This window comes from Myotis daubentonii, chromosome 11 (assembly GCF_963259705.1).
Source record: "Myotis daubentonii chromosome 11, mMyoDau2.1, whole genome shotgun sequence".
Lineage (NCBI taxonomy): Eukaryota > Metazoa > Chordata > Mammalia > Chiroptera > Vespertilionidae > Myotis > Myotis daubentonii.
The window spans coordinates 79,721,996-79,736,786 of NC_081850.1; the positions used below are offsets into that span (position 1 = coordinate 79,721,996).

The 14,791-nt window shown below is 65.5% G+C and overlaps 2 protein-coding genes across 9 annotated transcripts in view; one reads left to right on the forward strand and one right to left on the reverse strand.

Moving 5' to 3' along the window:
* Window positions 1-463: 463 nt before the first annotated feature.
* Window positions 464-6,255, forward strand: SPACA9 (sperm acrosome associated 9). Its single transcript, XM_059658820.1, has 3 exons — window positions 464-613; window positions 5,183-5,385; window positions 5,888-6,255. Exons 1-3 carry the CDS (start codon window positions 470-472, stop codon window positions 6,222-6,224), a joined length of 684 nt encoding a protein of 227 aa, XP_059514803.1. The 5' UTR covers window positions 464-469; the 3' UTR covers window positions 6,225-6,255.
* Window positions 6,256-8,182: 1,927 nt separating this feature from the next.
* TSC1 (TSC complex subunit 1) overlaps window positions 8,183-14,791 on the reverse strand; it is a 38,542-nt gene continuing 31,933 nt past the window's right edge. For 7 of the 8 annotated variants that reach the window (XM_059658392.1, XM_059658389.1, XM_059658390.1 and 4 more), the window contains exons 20-23: window positions 14,331-14,453; window positions 13,244-13,431; window positions 13,007-13,168; window positions 8,183-12,679 (exon numbers count right to left, since the gene is read on the reverse strand). In XM_059658392.1, the coding sequence (XP_059514375.1) occupies window positions 12,160-12,679; window positions 13,007-13,168; window positions 13,244-13,431; window positions 14,331-14,453 (993 nt within the window). In that variant the 3' untranslated portion in view covers window positions 8,183-12,159. The remainder of the gene's footprint in view (window positions 12,680-13,006; window positions 13,169-13,243; window positions 13,432-14,330; window positions 14,454-14,791) is intronic. The other variant, XR_009447756.1, reaches the window with a different exon arrangement.

The following is a 14,791-nucleotide window of genomic DNA, read 5'->3' on the forward strand; positions in this document are numbered from 1 at the left end:
GCCCAACGCAAACAGCCCGGTCCAAGCTGATGGGCTCAGATGTCTCACGCTGGGGCACATGCCCTGGTCCCAGCTTTTGCTGACACCACGGGGGGGCACTGGCGGCTAAGCGTGTGTGCGTGCGCGAGTGTGCGTGCGTGCCTGCATGTGTATGTCTGTGTGTGAAACTCAGTCTGGAGAGACTGAGGACCGGAGACGTTCTCGCCCACAGGGAGGGAAGAAAGTCACACTTCATGGCAAAGAATGTGTCCTTGCGAGATACACGGGCGGGGGTCGGGCTCAGCTCTCTCGTGGGGGGGTGGGGGGGCTGGATGGGAGGGGCTCACTCCCTTCTTGCAAAACGGGGGTGACAGCAGCCCCTGCCCCCCAGGATGCGGGAGCCCCCCAGGAGGGCCTGCTCCTGCAGCCCGGCCCTCAGCGCTCGCTCTTCCTCCCAGACTCCCGGGCTGAAGGGAGCCCCCGGGGGACCATGAACGAGGCGAAGGAATCGCTGCGGAGCATCGAGCAGAAGTACAAGCTGTTCCAGCAGCAGCAGTTCACCTTCGTGGCGGCGCTGGAGCACTGCCGGGAGAACGCCCACGACAAGATCAAGCCCATCGCCAGCATCGAGCAGGTGGCCCCCAGGGGCGGGGCGGGGCGGGGGGGGGCTGGGACCCGGCGCCTGCAGGCCCAGAGATTCCCGGGCAGCACCGGGCCGGCCCTCGCTGGAACCATGAGAAGCACCGAGGCCGAGAGAGGGGAAGCTCATGCCAGCATCAGGCCTGGGATCCTGGCTGGGGGGGCGCGCCTCAGGGGTAGGGCGGCTGGAACAAGTGGGTACAAAGGCGGGCTCAAGGCTCAGCAACCAGGGCTTCGTCCCCGCTCTGCCCTGGCCTCCTCTGTGGCCAGGGGCCGCTCTGTGCCTCCGTTTCTGCGGACGTCATGAGGACGGCATGTACTGAGGGGCAGACACGGAGGGTCCAGCTGCTGGCTCCACTGGGGTCCGAGCACAGCGCGTTTTCATGTAACCCGTGTCTCCCTGTGTGCGTGGACCGGCGGGACTCGGGGCCTCAGCACCAGTGAGCTGCTGGGAAGTTATGGCTTGAGCCTCAGTGTCAGAAACACACCCAGACCCTCCATCCCATCTCCCCCTCCCCCCATGGAGAACAGCACCCCCTACTGGCAGCACCCCTTAAGACAGTTTTCCCCCTAATTTTTGTAAATATTTCTCCCGGTTCTTTAACTTGAAAAAACGTAACCGTACGGAAAATGAACACACACGTGACCCAGACCAGGGGTGGGGACTGGCCGTAGGGGCCTGAGACATCCTTTGGTCTGGCCCGGCCCAGGCATGAGGGTGAGTTAATGAACTGTTTGACCAAATAGAGCAGCTCACATGGATCATGTGGCAGGACAAAGGTCCCCACCCCTGGCCTAGACACACCCACCCGTAACACCGAGCCAGGCCTGGGTGCCTCCGAGACCCCGCCTGTCCCCACGTCCTTCCGGCCCATCCCTCAGAGGCCCGCATCCCGGCACCGGGCGGGCTTCCGTCAGCGGAGCAGCACCTGAGACCCACCTGGGCTGGGGCTCAGCGGAGGCTTTTGGTAAAAGTGGCCCCACAGTCTGACCCTCCACCTGACGTGTGGGCTCCTCACCCTCACCCCGCCCTCCACAGGGTAGACACACACAGCGGGCGGCCGGTGACACTGCTCTGTGGTTACAGCACAGCCCAGGTTCCCATGGCCCACCGCCCACCGCTCTGGGCAGGTGCGGGGCAGGTGCAGGGCAGGTGCAGCAGGTGCGGGGCCGGTGCGGGGCAGGTGCGGGGCAGGTGTGGGGCAGGTGTGGGGCAAGTGCAGCAGTTGCAGCAGGTGTGGGGCAGGTGCGGGGCAGGTGCGGGGCAGGTGCGGAGCAGGTGTGGGGCAGGTGTGGGGCAGGTGTGGGGCAGGTGCAGCAGGTGCGGGGCAGGTGTGGGGCAGGTGTGGGGCAGGTGCAGCAGGTGCGGAGCAGGTGTGGGGCAGGTGTGGGGCAGGTGTGGGGCAAGTGCAGCAGTTGCAGCAGGTGTGGGGCAGGTGCGGGGCAGGTGCGGAGCAGGTGTGGGGCAGGTGTGGGGCAGGTGCAGCAGGTGCAGCAGGTGTGGGGCAGGTGTGGGGCAGGTGTGGGGCTGGTGCGGGGCAGGTGTGGGGCAGGTGCAGCAGGTGCGGGGCAGGTGTGGGGCAGGTGTGGGGCAGGTGCGGAGCAGGTGTGGGGCAGGTGTGGGGCAGGTGCAGCAGGTGCGGAGCAGGTGTGGGGCAGGTGTGGGGCAGGTGTGGGGCAGGTGCAGCAGGTGCGGGGCAGGTGTGGGGCAGGTGTGGGGCAGGTGTGGGGCAGGTGTGGGGCAGGTGTGGGGCAGGTGCAGCAGGTGCGGGGCAGGTGCAGCAGGTGTGGGGCAGGTGTGGGGCAGGTGCAGCAGGTGCGGAGCAGGTGTGGGGCAGGTGTGGGGCAGGTGTGGGGCAGGTGCAGCAGGTGCGGGGCAGGTGCAGCAGGTGTGGGGCAGGTGTGGGGCAGGTGCAGCAGGTGCGGGGCAGGTGCAGCAGTTGCAGCAGGTGTGGGGCAGGTGTGGGGCAGGTGTGGGGCAGGTGCAGCAGGTGCGGGGCAGGTGCGGGGCAGGTGCGGGGCAGGTGTGGGGCAGGTGCGGGGCAGGTGCAGCAGGTGCGGGGCAGGTGCAGCAGGTGCGGGGCAGGTGTGGGGCAGGTGCAGCAGGTGCGGGGCAGGTGTGGGGCAGGTGTGGGGCAGGTGCGGGGCAGGTGCAGCAGGTGTGGGGCAGGTGTGGGGCAGGTGCAGCAGGTGCGGGGCAGGTGCAGCAGTTGCAGCAGGTGTGGGGCAGGTGTGGGGCAGGTGTGGGGCAGGTGCAGCAGGTGCGGGGCAGGTGCGGGGCAGGTGCGGGGCAGGTGTGGGGCAGGTGCGGGGCAGGTGCAGCAGGTGCGGGGCAGGTGCAGCAGGTGCGGGGCAGGTGTGGGGCAGGTGCAGCAGGTGCGGGGCAGGTGTGGGGCAGGTGTGGGGCAGGTGCGGGGCAGGTGCAGCAGGTGTGGGGCAGGTGTGGGGCAGGTGCGGGGCAGGTGCGGGGCAGGTGCGGGGCAGATGTAGGGCAGGTGCAGCAGGTGCGGGGCAGGTGCGGGGCAGGTGCGGGGCAGGTGTGGGGCAGGTGTGGGGCAGGTGCGGGGCAGGTGTGGGGCAGGTGTGGGGCAGGTGCGGGGCAGGTGCGGGGCAGGTGCAGCAGGTGCGGGGCAGGTGCAGCAGTTGCAGCAGGTGCGGGGCAGGTGCAGCAGTTGCAGCAGGTGCGGGGCAGGTGCGGGGCAGGTGCGGGGCAGGTGCGGGGCAGGTGCAGCAGGTGCAGCAGGTGTGGGGCAGGTGCGGGGCAGGTGTGGGGCAGGTGCGGGGCAGGTGCGGGGCAGGTGCAGCAGGTGCAGCAGGTGTGGGGCAGGTGCAGCAGGTGCGGGGCAGGTGCAGCAGTTGCAGCAGGTGCGGGGCAGGTGCAGCAGTTGCAGCAGGTGCGGGGCAGGTGCAGCAGGTGCAGCAGGTGTGGGGCAGGTGCAGCAGGTGCGGGGCAGGTGCGGGGCAGGTGTGGGGCAGGTGTGGGGCAGGTGTGGGGCAGGTGCAGCAGGTGTGGGGCAGGTGTGGGGCAGGTGCGGGGCAGGTGGGTGGACCTGGGCTGTGGGGGCAAAGCCTGTGCGCCCTGCAAAGCTACCACACTTAGGAAGACCCCCTTGAGCAACAACAGGAAAGCGGGTCTAGACCGAGAACTGTGGGTGCTGGGCGGTGGGGATGCCCCTTCCCCGGGGTCGTGGCGAGTGGGGGAACCATTTGACGAGAACTGGGTGGGGAGTCCCACCTGGATGGAGCCGGCTCCTCTCCAGCGTTGGGGTGGTTCTCTAGTCCGGGTCTGCGCAGTCCATCTGGGCTTGGGGTTGAAGTGCTGCCCCCTGGCGGGGACGGTCCGTGGGGAGGTGGCCAGCTTTCTCCCGTGGGTGGCTCACCTCCCAGCTCCTCTGACTGACGGCTCCTCCCTCTGCCTTGGACACAGGGCAGACCTGCAAAGGGTGTCAGTCGGGTGCCCGCCCAGCAGCCCTGAGTGGGACTGTGGCGTAAGTGGGACTGTGGGTGTCGGCTTAGGTCACAGGGCTGGTGAGGCCGGGCTCAGAGCCCTGGTGCGGGCACCTCCCTCCGCTCTCAGAGCCTCCACCGCTCAGCTGTTCAGTGAGGATTTAAAAGCTGCCCAGGTGCGGGGTTAGGTGAGGAGGAAACCGGGGCTGCACACAGGCTGCCGGTGCCAGGGCCCTGACCCAGCGGCTCTGGGAGCAGGGAGAGCCCGAGGGGCTGCTGGATGCTTGTCCCATAAAAGCAGCAGCCGGGCCCCCTGCCCGCCCTCACCCCCTGCAGCTGGGCTCAGGCCCCCTGCCCGCCCTCACTGCCCTGCAGCCCAGGCTCAGGCCCCTGCCCGCCCTCACCCCCTGCAGCTGGGCTCAGGCTCCTGCCCCCCTCACTCCCCTGCAGCTGGGCTCAGGCTCCTGCCCGCCCTCACTCCCCTGCAGCTGGGCTCCTGCCCGCCCTCACTGCCCTGCAGCCCAGGCTCAGGCCCCTGCCTGCCCTCACCCCCTGCAGCTGGGCTCAGGCCCCTGCCCGCCCTCACTCCCCTGCAGCCCGGGCTCAGGCTCCTGCCCACCCTCACTGCCCTGCAGCTAGGCTCCTGCCTGCCCTCACCCCCTGCAGCCCGGGCTCAGACTCCTGCCCGCCCTCACTCCCCTGCAGCCCGGGCTCAGGCTCCTGCCCACCCTCACTCCCCTGCAGCCCGGGCTCAGGCTCCTGCCCACCCTCACTCCCCTGCAGCTAGGCTCCTGCCCGCCCTCACTCCCCTGCAGCCCGGGCTCAGACTCCTGCCCGCCCTCACTCCCCTGCAGCTGGGCTCAGGCCCCTGCCCGCCCTCACTCCCCTGCAGCTGGGCTCAGGCCCCTGCCCGCCCTCACTCCCCTGCAGCCCGGGCTCAGGCCCCTGCCCGCCCTCACTGCCCTGCAGCTGGGCTCAGGCCCCTGCCCGCCCTCACTGCCCTGCAGCTAGGCTCCTGTCCGCCCTCACTCCCCTGCAGCTGGGCTCAGGCCCCTGCCTGCCCTCACTCCCCTGCAGCTGGGCTCCTGCCCACCCTCGCTCACGCGCTGCCCTGCAGGTGCAGAGCTACACGGAGCACTACTGCACCAACTCCACAGACCGCCGCATCCTGCTCATGTTCCTGGACATCTGCACGGAGCTGAGCAAGCTCTGCCAGCACTTCGAGACCCTGCACCCAGGCACCCCGATCACCAATAGCTTCCTGGACAAATGCAAGACCTTCGTGAGCCAAAGCAATGACCTGAGCAGCCTGAGAGCCAAGTAGGTCCCTCGGGCCCTGGTTCTGAGGCCGGGCGTGCTCCTGTGGGCAGAGGGCAGGCAGGGACGGGGGGAGGGGATCCTCTGTAGAGAGGGAGCTGAGTCTGAATGGGTGAAGCCGGTGGGAAATTCAAGGCCCTCATTCTGAGCCCCGGAACCACGGCCCAGAGCCCCGAATCCTCAAGGAGCTGCCGAGAGGCGCAGACAGGAGGCTGCAGGGGACACAGTGTAGTTTGCAGCTATCAGAGCAGGTTCCACAGCCCCTCGTCCAGGTCCTAGTAACTCCTTCGCATCCGGACTACCTGGGGCTCCGGGTCCCCAAACCTGCTGACCCACAGCGTCTGGGGAACAGGGAGCCCCACCCAGAGCCTGCACAGGACTAACACCTCCCCAGGCGACGTGGAGGGAGGTCAGGCTCGAACACCCTGCCCGCGGGCAGGCAGGCGCTTGCCACCGGGCGGGGAGTCCCCGCAGCGGGGGCTCACGGGCCCCCTTGGCCCAGCAGGTACCCCCATGACGTGGTGAACCACCTGAGCTGCGACGAGGCCAGGAACCACTACGGGGGCGTGGTCAGCCTCATCCCCATCATCCTGGACCTGATGAAAGAATGGATCGCCCACTCGGAGAAGCTGCCCCGCAAAGCGCTGCAGCACGTGAGTGGGCCCGACACGCCCACGCCGGGGCGCCCTGCGGCCCCTGTGCCTTCTGCCCAAGCCACGAGCTCCCGGGCCCGCGCTACAAAACACCCCAGTAGGCAACTTACAAAAGGCAGCCTCAAACCCGGGGGGGTAGACCAAGGATGTTCAAAACCCCCCTGGAGACCCCCTGGTGGGAAACTGTAACCCAGAGCCAATGACCTCGCCCAGCCCCACCCCAGCCCGCCCCGGCCGAGGGGTGCTGTCACTGAACTCACAGTCCCTGCCACTCATTAACCCCACGGGGCTGCCCATTACAGAGGGTGTCCCCAAAAATGTATACACACTTCCTTCTGCACGCCCCCCGCTGGAGATCGAGCCCGCAACCCAGGCGTGTGCCTTTGACCGGAATTGAACCTCCTGGTTCATAGGTCGACGCTCAACCACTGAGCCACACTGAACGGGCTGCATACACATTTACCAGCTGATGGCTCAATGGAGGTTTCTTTTCAGATTTAAGCCACTGGAATGAATAACTATTCAGTGTGTATACATTCGGGGGGACACCTGGGTGATTGAGACCCTTGCCCCTCCCTTGCCTTCACTTCTAACTTTCCCTCCTTGGACGACAAGCTCTGTGCCCTGAAGAGGAGCCCCACTTGGAGTGGTGGGTGGGGGTGGGGGGTCCCGGGGAGGCCAGGGAACAGCCAGGGCTCTGGCTGCCCACACTCCCTCGGCCAGTCCCCGGGCTGCAGGTCCAGCTCTCAGGCAGGCGCAGCTCCCGGCGAGACAGGGCTGTCCCACCTCCCAGGCGGCTGTGGGTGGCACACTGAGCGTCCGCAGCACCACCGGCCTCTGGACCACAGCGCAGAGGGAACGAGCCCGCCTTCCCCACTCCCTGGGAGCGGGGGCGGGGGCGGGGGGACCCTGACCTGGCTGCGGCAGGACGGTGCCTGGTCCTCACCTGAGCGAGGCCGAGCTGGCCACAGGCCTACCTGACCGCGGCCTTTCCTCTGCAGGGGGCCACTTAGCTTCTGTGCTCTTGCTTCCTGGGGCTGCCGGCAAGAATAAACGTGTTCCTCCTCCCCTCCGTGTGCCTGGCTCGTCTCCTGGGTTTGCCCCTAAAGGAAGCCGCCTTTATCCTGAGAGGCACTCTGGGCAGTGGCCTCACCAGCGAAACCGCTCGCAGAGCGGCCACCGGACAGAGCAGGCGGCCTGAGACGCAGGGGCCGGCGGCCGCCCTGTGTTAGAGACCGGCCTCCGGCAAGGACGCCCGTGCTCGCCAGACAAAATGAAAAGCTGCCGCCCAAGTCTCGTCTCAAGGGCGCTGCTTCCACCCTTAGAACTCAGAGCAGCCCTTTCCAGGGGCAGCAGGTGGAGGCACGCACCTCCGACGGGCTTCCCTGGTCCTGTCCCAGCTCATCCCAGTGAGAGATGCTAAGGCCAGGGCCAATCTAACCAGGTTTACAGGCAGTTTCCGCCTCCCCCCACACCCCCAGTACGGGGTCCGCCTCCCCCCACACCCCCAGTACGGGGTCCGCCTCCCCCCACACCCCCAGTACGGGGTCCGCCTCCCCCCACACCCCCAGGCACAGGACCCACCTCCCCCCACACCCCCAGTACGGGGCCCGCCTCCCCCCACACCCCCAGTACGGGGCCCGCCTCCCCCCACACCCCCAGTACGGGGTCCGCTTCCCCCCACACCCCCAGGACGGGGTCCGCCTCCCCCCCCACACCCTCAGTACAGGGTGGGTGTGGCAGGCCAGCTGGATAGGTTCAGTGTCACTGGACTCCACGAAGGGCTGCGTTAAGCCCACTGTGCCAGCCAACCGGTAGGGATGCCAGTGTGCCCCACCTGGACACTCCACGCTGCACCCAGTGCTGCTCAGCAGGCCGCCTGCTGGTGAGTTTCCTGGTAGCCATGGCTCAGGTCACACCCCCACACACACCCGCAGGCCACTCTGGGGAAAGGGCCTGAATTGGAGGCAGATGGTTTTGAAGATTTGTGGCTGTTTTTGCCAGAACAAAAGGATCTTACAGAGACTGAAGTCAGCTCTGGACCTTGTCAGCACCCTCCTCCCCGCCGCGGGGTAACCGCCACCCGGACCCCGAGGTTCACGTCTGGACAAGTCCCCGAGGCCGCGTCACGCCACAGCAGCACAGCGTAGTGCAAAACGATAAAGTTTTATTTGTTCACAGTTAAACACAAGCAACTGCCTTGACGTCTGAGAACACCCTAAGGACAGCAAACCCTTTGGATTCCAGTCCCACTGGCTGCCTGTTCCAGCTCCTGCAGTTCACGTGGACGTGGACGGCGTCAGATGCGGATTGTGTGACATGCTTTCACTCGAGGCGGGAAGGTTTAACCCCTTTGACAAGAGATGACTTTTAAAATGTAACTAAAAGCAGTCCGTTTAAAACCCACTTGCAGTGACGAGACCCTTCTTCCTCCCTGGAGGCCAGCCGCACGCGCTGGATCAGGCCTGAGCTACAGAATGAGGTCTGGTCGGCCGGTCCGCTCCTCCGTAGGTGTCTGCGGTCCACGGCGTCTCAGAAGTGATCCCTGGGCCTTCCTAGAGCCACGTGCCCGGCTGCCTCCTGAGCCAGAGCGCCCGCTGCAGACTCTCAGGGCATCCCTGGGAGACCCTCCCAACGGGCCAGCTGCCCCTGGGCCAGAGCAGGGACATTTTTGTGGCCCTGGGAGAGGGGAGCAGAGGGGAGCAAGGGGAGGGAGAGGAGGGGAAGGGGAGAACGTGCCTCTGCCTTCATCAACTCAAGGCCAAAGCAGTTGTGGGCGCAGGTGCTTGACTGTCCCAGGCAGGTGTCCCGTGTCCCTCCAGCCACTCTCTCTCGGGCAAGTGGTAAGGACTGCAGATGGCACGGAAAGGGCGGAAACACGCTCTCCCGGGCACATCCGAGTCATGGAGGAGACAGGAACCACCTGGGGACAAGGGTCACAGCAGCAGCTGGGGCCAGGCCGGGACCTCAGGTTCCTTCACGCTGGAGAAAGGCTTAATGGAGGGCAGTCAGTTCCGGGGTGGGGGGTGGGGGAGAGGGGGAGAGGGGGGAGGAACGGGGTCTCTAACTCTGAATGTAAACAGACGCACACACCTCCTCAGGCCGGATTCACCGACCAACGCTCACTGCTCACTGCTCACTGCGGTCGGTTTTCAAGCACGTGCCGCAAGGAGTGGAACTGCAGCAGAGACGTGATCTGGGTCACACACTCCTGGGTGGGGCCGAGCTGCTCCAGGGACCCCGTCTGTACACAAGGGGCGGCCCGCCACCTGCACGGCCTCCAACCCTCCTTAAACCGGCCACACTCCCCCCCCCCCCCCCCAAGCGCTCGAATTCGGAAAACGGGGCAGCACCTTCTTTCGTTGGGTCTACGGTATTTCCTGCCAGCGGCCTGCTCCGGTGTTTGGTGCACTTGCCCTGGGCAGTCAGAGCGCGTCTGTCAGTCTCCGCCCCGCTCACACCCTCTCCTGGCCACCAGCACGCCACCCCTGGCCTACGCAGCGGCTCCGTCTTTCTCGACAGCAACACCAGGAACCGGTGCTGCTGCCAACGGGCCGGCTGGGCGTGGAGCTGTGGCTGCTGCCCCGCTGTCAGTGGCTCCTGGGACCTGGTCCTGGACCGTAACAGCCCACCTTCCGACGACCATTTCCCCGAAGGCCTACACACATTCCGGCTCCCAGAGCGGCTCACCTACCGCTTCTGTCCACTCACAGCCTAGCAAGGACCGCCAGCAGCGTATTCCCAAAGGCCTGGCAGTTTCTCTCCTGAAAAATGCCGACAGGCCCAGGGAGGTCACGTCCACCCACCGCCTCTCATAGGAGCCTAAGCCCTCTATGCCAGGCACGGCCCCCCGCCTGTGCACTCGGGCAGCTTCCCCTCACGCCAGCGCTGCTTCCCACCCCTCAGTAAGTGTTCCTACGTGTCGGCAGGACCTGGTCAAAGCCTTTTAAGCCCATGGCTTCGCGTCTGTCACAGAACCTGTGCTAAGTGACCTGCCGCGGATTCAGGGGCGACTGCCCGTGGAGACCATGCTGCTGTCTCCCCGACTCCCCAGGGGTCCTGTAGTGCGGTCCCCTCAGGCCTGTGCCGCCGGGTCAGTGTCGGGGGGACCAGGACATGACAGAGCTCAGGCAGCGTGCCCGGTGACGGGCCGGGGGCCGCCCAGCCGGCCCGGGACGCCCCAGCACCGTCGGCCCAGGCTCCGGCCAGCACCCACCCCCAGGGCTGACTGAGGCTGGCCTCCTGCCCCGGAGGATGCTCGGCGTCGGGCCGCCTGCTGCCTCTTGCAGGTTTATCCGTTCCAAACCCCACAAAGCTGGCGGCGGAGGCCTCTGCAACACCAACGCCCATGCTCTGTGGCTGGGTCACTGCCACGTGACTCCAGGCCCCAACCCGGAGCCTCGGAAGCATGAAACCCACGGCCCCCACAACCGAGGGGTCGGAGCGCAGCTCCTCAGGCTCAGGGCGGCTGTAAACCTGGGCAGGCACCGGGCGGGAGGGTCATGCCAGGGGTGGCACAGAGACCTCCGTGGAGCCTCAGCCCCTTCATCACGCTGCCCCCGCCTCCCTGCCCTTCGCAATCTGCCACTTTTAGAACTGTTCTCCTTCCTTCCCCTGCGCCTCCTCGCCCCTGCCAGCCAGTGGGAGAAATGCAGTGACAGGCGACTGGTGTCCCCATCTCCTGAGCGTGGGCGGGACAAGCATTCAGGACGGGCCTTGGGATTGGCCAGCTACCCTGCAGCTCGGCTCTCCTCGGAGGCTGAGCCAGGCACTGGCATGTCCTGGATGTCCAGCTTCCTCGGGGCACCAGATAAACAGGTGGTGCGGGGCCCGACAGCCTCTGCCAGGCCGAGGCCAGTCAGTCACGCCCACAGACCCTGTCCTGTCCTGACAGCACAGGACGTGGGCCTCACCGCCCAGCCCCTTGCGGAGGGAGCCAGGGCGTCCACTGCCCTCTGACAGAACTCCCCATCCCATGCGGGGGTGCCTTTCCCATCTGTGGCCGACTGCGACTCCGGCACAGAAAGCAGCAGTGCCTCCCCCCTCCCAGCCCCACCCCCCACCACTGAACACCAGGCAAGAATTCTCAGGCTTCCGGAGTTTATTTCAGGCACATCTGCCCAGTTCTGCTCTGCTACCCAGCGCTCTGGCCGGGGCGTGCCCCTGCCCTGAGCACACGGCGGCCGGGGTCCCCGAACCGGTGTAAAAGCTGTCACCTTTTTGGTGGCCTAGAACCTACTTAGTGAGGAGCTCTGAAGCCTGAGAAACAAGGTCACGTGGGCTGAGGGGCAGCTCTGGGCCCATCAGAGCCGTCCTGCTGCAGCGCCACAGGGCAGCTGACACAGAGGTGCCCAGGACACACGGACGGACTGCCACCCAGGCTCCGCCAGCACAGCCCTGTCTGGAGGGCGGCTCCTCCCCACCACCCTTCCGCCTGCAGACAGCAGGCGTGCCCACACCAGCCGTGGTCAGACCAGTACCAGCTTTCAAGCAAACACCAAATAAATAAGAGGTAGTGGGGAAGGGGACAGAGCGTCCCAAAGGGCACCCGGTCCCCATAGCGCCAGCTCCGACTTTCCAACCAACCTTTGTTCACACAGAACCTTCTAGGAAGCTTATCGGAACCGCCAGGACGGAAAGGGACCAAACCGTTGTTCTTAACCCACTGATTTAGATGCTGAACTTCAGAACCAAAACCAGCAAAAAAGACGTCAGCTTACACACTGCCTGCCACCTGGCGAGGGCGAGCAGCAGGTTCCCTGGTGCCACCTGCCCCCTGGCTAACGGCGCGGCCCAGCTCTCCGGGCTTCAGGGAGGAGTGGTGTTAGAGATTTGGCCTCATATTGCACTGGTTCAAAGGACACAGCCTTGTGGGGAGGAAGAAAACCAAGCGGTGAGGAATGCAAACGCCCTCGGTTAGTACACGCTGCGAGGTCAACGGGGGAGGCGGGAGGGAAGGTCATTTCAACGCCAGATCCAAAAACCGTTCCGCATTCAGGCAGCTGTCAAAAGGCCTCCATCCCACTTCCGCCCTGAGCCGGCCTCTCACGCCCCGGGAGCAGCAACCTCGGACACACCCGCCCTCTGTCTACGTCTAAGGAGTTAACACTGATTGGCCGCCAGCTTAGCTGTGCTCCTGGTGAGCCTCGTTGTAGTCCATGATGCGGAGCTGTCCGACGCTGTCCGGGCTGGGAGGCGCTGGGCGTGGGCCATCGGGGCTCAGGGGGGTCTTGGCCTCCATGCCCACGTCCACGCCCGTCTTGAGCGTCTCAGAAAGGCTGCTGATGGTCACCCCGTCCTCGTCGCACTGGCTCTCGCTCTTGTTCCGAAATAGCTCTCGTGCCTTCATGCCCAGGAAGCTTTTGGAACTCGGAAGGGAGCCCACCGTCGTGGGGATGCTGGTGGAGGGCTCGCCCGTGGCGGTTTCCCAGCGGCTGCTGAATGGGCCTGCCCTCTGGGTCGGGGGCTTCTCGGGTGTGGAGAGCTGGCTGCTGCTGCTGCTGCTGCTGCTGCCCCCGCCGCCTCTGCCTCCGCCGCCCCGGGTGCTGCCAGGTCGGGGGGGCCTGGTCTCCCCGTTGTGGCCAGACACCGTGTCGCTGTGCCCTCTCACAGGATCCGAGCAGCTGTCGTTGCAGCAGTCCAGCCTGCAATGGAGCGGGGAGAGAACAGCATTGGTGACTGTGGGTCCGGGTCTGGGAGGTGGGGGTTCCCACTGACATCAAACTCTGCCAATCACTCGGCGTTTATAACGGGCTCAAGCGCGGCTCTCACTGGGGACACCCAAGCCACAGCAGGCACATTAGATGCAGCCTCAAGCATGGGTGCTTCCTGTGCGCATCAGCGACGCGGGCCCAGGAAAGGGACAGGGAGAGGCCGCAGGGTGTCCTGAGGACGGGGCGCGGGGGGCTCTGGAACACACGTGCCACGTGCGGGAATCCTGCCAACGCTCGCCGCGCAGCCCCTGCACCTACCTTTCTTCTGCTGCTTCCGCTGCTTCTGTTTTTTCAACTTCAAGTTTTTTCAGGAGGCCATCTTTCCCCAGCCTGCCGTACAAGTCTAAGACCTCCAGCTCAAACACCTGGGTGATCCGTTTCTGAGCCTCATACCTGCTCTCCGCCGCCTGCAGCTGGCCTCTGAAAGACAAAGCGGCCACGTGGGAACCCAGCCACTCGCGCGCCCGCGACCCCCCCCCATCCCCGCGGAGCTACCTGGCCTGGAGCTTGACGTCCTCCAAGTACTTCTTCTGCTCCACGAGAAGGTGGTCTTTCTTGGCCAACTGAGCTTCCAGATCCAAAACCCGCCTCTGGGAGGTGTCGAGCCGCTGGCTCTGCTGGAGCGCGTGGTTCCTGTGCTTCTCCAGCTCCTTCCGATACGCAGCCTTCATCACCTCCACTTCCTGGGAGAGGGGCCGAGTCACCACGCGGCCGCCTGGCACAGCCACAGCAGGAGCACTGAGGGCGCACAATGCTCGCACCGCAGGCAGCGCCTCAGGGGCCGCTCCCTCTGCCCTTCCCCCAGGACCTGGCAGGGGGCCTCTGAGTAAACTCTTTAGACCTTTTCTTATCCTGCAGGTTCCCTTTCTTTTCCCAAAGCCATGATACTTCCCAGTAAGCGGGAGCCAGTTTCTAGATGAACTCCCGCATGACCTTCCCTCTGAAGGAGCCTGGTACCTGAGGGCTGCGGGCTGCGGGCTGCGGGCCGCGGGCTCAGGAGCAGCCCCAGGCTAAAGCCCATGCCTCTGAGTCTGAGCCGCTCAGAGCGCAGTGGTGGGAACGTGTGTGATGGAGACGCGGTGACAGGAAACACCTGAGCGTGTACTATCACGCCCCACTCCCAGCTCGCTCACTAACATTACCCCGGCCTGTTTACACAGGCGCGAAACTGTCCCAACACCACTGGCGAGGCACTAATTAGTAAGACCAGCCTGCCGCTGGCCTCGCCCCCAGGACTGAGCCACCACCTGCTGAAACTAAACTCAACAATAAGAGGAAGGAGAACACGCACAGCAGTCCGCACTCTCGGTCCTGAGTGCTCCGTTACACAGACCCGGCTTCCCCCGCCCGCCCGCCCCTCGCTCCAGGACAGGGGCCTGGGTGAGAGAAGGGAAACATCGATCACCTGCTCGGTGCCCACTACCATCAGGAGCTTGCACGGACACCTGACTTAATTTCAAAGGAACCCAACGGGGAAGTGCTTGTGTGGCCAGGCCAGGGAGGGGTGGGGACGGACACCAGGACCGCAGCGCCATTTGGGGAAACGATTCACAAAGCCACTCTGTGACCAGTGAGGGCCCACCTTGGTGGTGTCCGAGTGCTTGTTCTGTAGCTGCTCCAAGTACAGCTCGTTGACCTCCCCGAGCACCAGCAGCTGCCTGTTGAGGAACTCCATCTGCTGCTGGACCGACTCGCTGTTGGAGAGCTGACCAAGCAGAACAGGCGGTGAGACCCGCAGCGCACAGCTGGCAGCGGCACTGGGGGAGCGGCAGCTCACCACTGCAGTGCCACGGCGGAATCCACAGCTCCGTGGTTTCAATGCCCTAACCCTCCGCTGGTGTGGAGGGGGCACCCAGGCGATGAAATGGACAAAAATGCACTTTAAATGGAGCCGGCAAAAAGGAAGAAGTGCCAACGTCCACACCGAGGTGGCCACCAGAGGACGCGGGGAGGGGTGTGCAGGACCGCAGCAGGGCATTCGGTCCCGGGAAGACTCGCCGTTCCTGACTAAGTGATTTCTAGCAGCGCCGTGAACCTCAGAGT